Below are 5,863 nucleotides of genomic sequence, written 5' to 3'. Positions count from 1 at the left end.
TCTTCTTGCTGTTGTTGTTTGTATATTCATGGTGTTTGTCGACTACAATGGTCATTTACACCAGACCGATATTCCTTATTTTCGATTCCGTATCCGCCGAGTATCTGCCGACTTGTAGCACGGCCCACTTCTATGCTTTGTGTAAGACACCGCTTATGCGGATGAGATGACAAGGAGGAACCTAGACAAACCTTCAACACTTGCATAGGAATTCTGGAGTCGACCTCGGTCGGACTAGAACCTAAAACATATTGGTGTTGTAGCTGTGGATTATCCCACTACGCCATCTCGCCATATCTCCATCCTTGGCAAGCTACTTAGTAAAGACAGACACTTTTTACCCGAGAATCAGGGACATCTAGAACTAGATATCTAGATATCCCTGCCGAGAATGCAGGAAAGTATCTTTCGTTGTATTACAACAAATTTTAATTATTTTCACCATAGTACATCATGTACTGGAATTCATCACAGGGCCAGATTTTGTTAAAATAATATTTCGTCATGTAAAAATTCAGGGAAATTCAGGGAAAACTACTTCGTAAGGACCGAAAATTCAAACCAGAAATGAGGATAAGTCGTAAAATACTAACATTTTTGGGGAAACACCTAATTTGCATACGTTAGGTCAAAATTTGGTCAAAATTTAGTTTTTTAAGGTCAAAAAATGTCAAAATTTAGATTTTTTAGGTCAAAATATTTCGTTTTTTAGGTAAAAAAAAATCGCCCTAATCATAACATTTGGCAATTTGAAATCACGAATTTTTTTTTGAAAAAGATGCATTAAGTTTCAAACAATACTCTATTGTTTATGCTAATTCACCAAAAAAATTTGGGGCCCCCTTCGAGCTCGCACCCCCCCCCCCGACTGGGGGGTTTGGGGTGCGGTAGTTACGGCCCTGCGTGTGCCTTCGGTATTTTCCAGGTATTACCGCGATCATTGGATGTACCACAGTAGTTGCTTCAACAATGCATCATATCGTTAAACCCAGCGGACGTGGTAACTCCTCGCATTCAAGCATCAACAAATTGCTTATCATGAGCTTATCCATTTCTGATTTACTTGTCGGGGTATGATATTTAATTCAAATTGTGCGTGCCAACGGCGTCGTCAATTTTGCATTAATAGATATACACCATGTCCATATGCGTGAAGGCCGTTGAGGTGGAAGGGAGATATTGCGACGTTGATATTGAATGGAGAACAAGCACCACGTGTTCCATTTTGGGAGCCTTGCTGATCATCGGTTCTGAGCAATCTGTTTTCACGATGGTTTTGATAACGAAATATCGTTTGAATGCTGTTGTGAGGTATGGATTAGAATGAAAAGCCCAAAACTATTCATTATTACGGACCAGTTTGCAAATAACATGTACACTGTACACTAGGCTGAATTATTTGTTAAGACGGAAGTCGGTCAGAATATGTCTTTCTTTTCTCCATATTTCGATCGGAATAAACACTCTTGAAGAAAAGATTGTGTATTCCCATCCAAAAGGTGGTGCACGAGAACAGAACCTAACATGGAATAGTATCGTGGTTATAAATCCTACGTCCTTTTCAACGCGCACTCGTACATGCGAATAAGTCGTACGGCGTCGGAGATATTTAACTAAATGCGTAGTATATTTATGTCAAGTTTTCATGACTTCTTTTATTCATAAGTGAATTCGATGATTTCAGACCACTCCACCGACCGACGTTCAAACGGGCTACATTGGTGGTGTTGATCTCGTGGCTTTTTTCCGTCCTGATAGGATTAACACCGTTGATACCTTCTTTCGAAGATTACTTTTTGAAGGACGTGTCGTGAGTACATCCATTTTGCAATCCTGGAAGGACCGATGTATTGCTCATGTTCTTAATTTATATTGACTTCTAACAACGGTTACTTGGACGCTGACTTCTAATGATGGAATTTTTGCTGGGATAAAGGCGTTTGGTAGTATTCAGCTATGTACAACAGTGGTTCTACGCATTTTTCTCACCGCGTTCCACCTCAAGGTTCTATGATTTGTTGCGTAGCAACGAATTACCGAAAAACTCAACAGTTGTTCGACATGTCTATGTGATTATCATGAGCATGGGCTGATTAGCAAATAAGTCGACCTGGAAATCTCGAAACTCGAAATCTCGTGAGGTCGACAATGTTGGAAATCACTGTTTTAGACACTTCCAGTATATCTTACACACGTGTAATTTACTGGCGCTAACATGAATGCATGTGATAAATGATACTCTCTAGAAGTCCAAATATCTTTCGAGTCTATTGCCCACTACATTGAGTCACTGTAATGCGTTGGCCAAGTTAGCCGTAATGAGTCATTTATATGAGCGACACCGTAAATCTAGGGATGGTGTGAACCTCTGAAAGGTTCAGGTTCGTGTGAACGTGAACCTTTTTTAAAGGTTCTGTGTGAACACGAACGTGAACCTCATGACGTCACGTGACGTCATATTGCTAATTTAAACCCCATATGTCAATTAGGTGATTGCCTATATTAATATACTGTACACGATACCGAGCGACGACTCGGGGCCACATAATAGCTCAGTACTTAAGTACATATTGACGTTTGAAACGTCGCCAAATGTATCAACTGGGGCAATCAAATGATATAATAATCCCATAAAATCAGTATCTTGCGTCGCTTTGCCAACAATTTCGACCTGATCGGACCATGTATTCGGCGTCTGAGTATTGCCACATGGATATTGAGCAGAGTGTAAAATGGGTTTCTATACTTGCTACCGATTAACAAGTCATACAGCAGTATAGCCAACACCCCAGTCGCACGGATTTGGTTTTTACGATACAGTACACATATGTAGTCAAGATTGACCCCGTACGCCTGCTAGATTTTTACATCAGAAGACGATATCACTCTCATCTCAAGGATCATTTGCTGACAAAATACTTTGTATTTCGCTCTTGATGTCATGTGATTGCGGGACAAGCTCACAGCACAGAGACACTAAATATGCGCAAACGGAAGGCTGGATATTTCGAGCAAACTTTTGTAACAATACAAGTAAATTTATGAGATTGTCAAGGGCATGCTCGTTTAGTGTTGAATGTTTATGCTGCCAGCCCCATGCATAGAGTCGCCCGCAGTTGAAAGTCAATCAGTTGGAATCAAAGATGTTATAATGAAGTTTAGGGCTGGGCACAATGATTCGAGTACTCGAATCTGAATCGAGAATTAATTTTAATGATTCGAGTCGAGTAGTAAAATACGATTTTTTCGAGTACTGAAATTATACCCACCTTGCCACTGAAAGTTAATTTGTAAACGAGAATTATGGTTTCTATACTAATTTCACTGTGGAAGCCTTGAAACCTTGATTGCTCGTATCGTAGCATACGAAACGTATAGTACAAAGCTACGAACGTTGCTGTAAATAGCACATTTCCGAAGTCATGATCATCCCACAACATTATCACTAGGTGGAATGCAATCGGTCTGGTCGAAAAATACCAAAATATATTTTATGAGATGGATAACAGGCATTATATTCTTTTTTGTTACATAAAAGATACATATTTGAACTTTGACATATTACATTCTGTTATGACGTCATAATGACTGATACTCGATTACTCGACACAACTCGAAGCATATTACGTGATTCATAATCGAATCACTCAGCTACTCGATTTTGCCCAGCCCTATTGAAGTTAAAATTGCAATATATGAAAAAGGTTCACAGTGCAGAACCTACCAAGGTTCTGTTGTGAACGCGAACCTCAAATTTTCCGAACGTGAACCTCACGTTCACACCATCCCTAGAAATACTGAAAATCGTGATTGGCAGGTTTAATGACACTGCGATCTTCAAAACAAAGGTCAATCGGAACGACAAGAATCATCTTATAAACTGGTTACGCGTTCTCAACAACGGCACGATTCATGAACATGGCGACAGGTATAGCCAACCACATTTCCCGCACATTTCAGTGCGAAATTACGTCAATGAGGTCAATTGATTACACAGCACGGAATGGGGCAGATTGAGGAGACTGATCTCTCAAATTAATGTACACAGTCCCATAAAAGCTACCTACGAGTTCGGGTATTATTCAAGTCACACCGTTTGCCTGCCAACATTCTTTCCCGACCGGAACAAAGACGGATCATGGGTGTATTCATTAATTCTTCTGATGCTGAACTTCCTGGCATTTGTCTTCATGCTCCTGTCCTACATTGCATTGTACAGGTAGGGAGCTTTATGCATATTTAGGTTTGCCATATCCCTCACATTTTCGTGAAGCAAACATTAATATACATCCATCGCATCGAGTTTTATAGCAAGATCTGTATAATAACTGACGTGTGCCGATATATTACTGTTTTGGAGAGTTATATTCACTCTGAGCTGACATACACTCAGGAGTAATGTGGTATGTATCTTTTTCGACTGGAGGGTGCTTCCTACTTATGGATCATGCCAATGTCCTGAGACTCCGGGACATTGATGATGGATATTTCTATATATTGTGATATTTTTACTCGCATGGCATGTATTCCACAGAAAAGCCACCGAAAGAGAGATATTGGAATCGTCAATGACTCCCAGCAAACTGAACAAACGAGATACGGCAATGCAGCGCAAACTTTCCAGGATTCTAGCCACTGATTTCCTTTGTTGGTTTCCAGTCTGCATAATGGGTATTATGCAATTAGGAGGTATCAAAACCAAGAATTTATAATTTTCACATTTCAATACTATTTATTTGAACTCCAGCTAAATCACCTGAAGTCATACTTTTTGATAAGTTTATTTCATGTTAACATCTTGCGCAGAAACTAGGAAAAATAAATAATCCGATTTAAACTAAAAAATCTCACATCTGGAGTGCGTTCACGTCTTTCGGTTACTCAGCGATCATGTCTTATATCATTATAACTGAGTGTCGGAAGGACTTAAATACATCCATTCCGTGATGACTGGCTGTTAGAGGCAGACTTTAAAACACCGCAGGTACTCTACAGACATGATACTTGGCCTACCACTAAATTTAGTGGATTACTAAATTAGAGGTAATAGTGCCTTCACGGTGACCTATTTGGGAAGTTGATTACTGCTAAACAGAGGCCGCCACTTTCGAGGCCAGGTTGAAAATCACTGCCGTAACCAGAAAATCGCTCTTCCCTACTGAAGACAAATTCATGACTAATAGTATAGTGGGAAATCGCTCATAGCTTGAAAACTCCGTGTCAGACAGGCTTGAACATATTTCCAGGAATCGCGATCCCCTTGGATGCCTATCTTCCGACCGGTCTACTCATCATCCCGATAAACAGCGCTCTGAATCCGTTCCTTTACTCTGACCTTCCAGATCTGATACTAAGCCGGGGAAGTATATTTATTTCATGGTTGACAGATGCGATACGTAGGTGGAGAAATAAAGGTCAGTATGTCGCTTTTAAAGTCATCAACCGCGCTCTAACAAGACAAATTTCGTATTCAGTAAGAACTCCGCACCAGGTCGTACCGCTGGAACTACGGAGCTGAATAGGAGTCGCGCTGCAGATATGGGAGGAGCTGACAAGATGAAACTTTAAACAAGAAACAACCGTTGTCAATTTACAAGAATGTCACCGTATAATGACAAAACACTAACAACTTTATATCAGGGGTGTTCAACTTTTATGCTATTCACGGCCACAGTTGGATTACTTATATACCCTACGGCCAATGTTCCCTCTAAGAAGCGCACATGCGCAAAGGCGAAGTGCTTTCACGGTATGTGCGCACAGAAAATCTGAGATGCGCACAAAAAATCCGAAGTGATGATATTTTTTTTAGTCGTTACGCACTGTTTTCCAAGGGTTTGCGCAGTGAGTTGGTGAGGGAACA

At 40.4% G+C, this 5,863-nt stretch overlaps 1 protein-coding gene across 1 annotated transcript; it reads left to right on the top strand.

The window, feature by feature from the left end:
• Positions 1-2,061: 2,061 nt before the first annotated feature.
• Positions 2,062-5,518, top strand: LOC145437694 (relaxin receptor 1-like). Its single transcript, XM_080314977.1, has 6 exons — positions 2,062-2,069; positions 3,818-3,928; positions 3,998-4,219; positions 4,535-4,689; positions 5,247-5,414; positions 5,475-5,518. The coding sequence occupies exons 1-6, from the start codon at positions 2,062-2,064 to the stop codon at positions 5,516-5,518; spliced, it is 708 nt and encodes a 235-aa protein (XP_080171103.1).
• Positions 5,519-5,863: the final 345 nt, after the last annotated feature.

The sequence above is a fragment of the Botryllus schlosseri genome, chromosome 1 (genome assembly GCF_051294905.1).
Source record: "Botryllus schlosseri isolate E-star chromosome 1, Bs_hap1, whole genome shotgun sequence".
Lineage (NCBI taxonomy): Eukaryota > Metazoa > Chordata > Ascidiacea > Stolidobranchia > Styelidae > Botryllus > Botryllus schlosseri.
The sequence above is the reverse complement of the archived record's forward strand: the minus strand, read 5'-3'. Positions and strand labels throughout refer to the sequence as shown.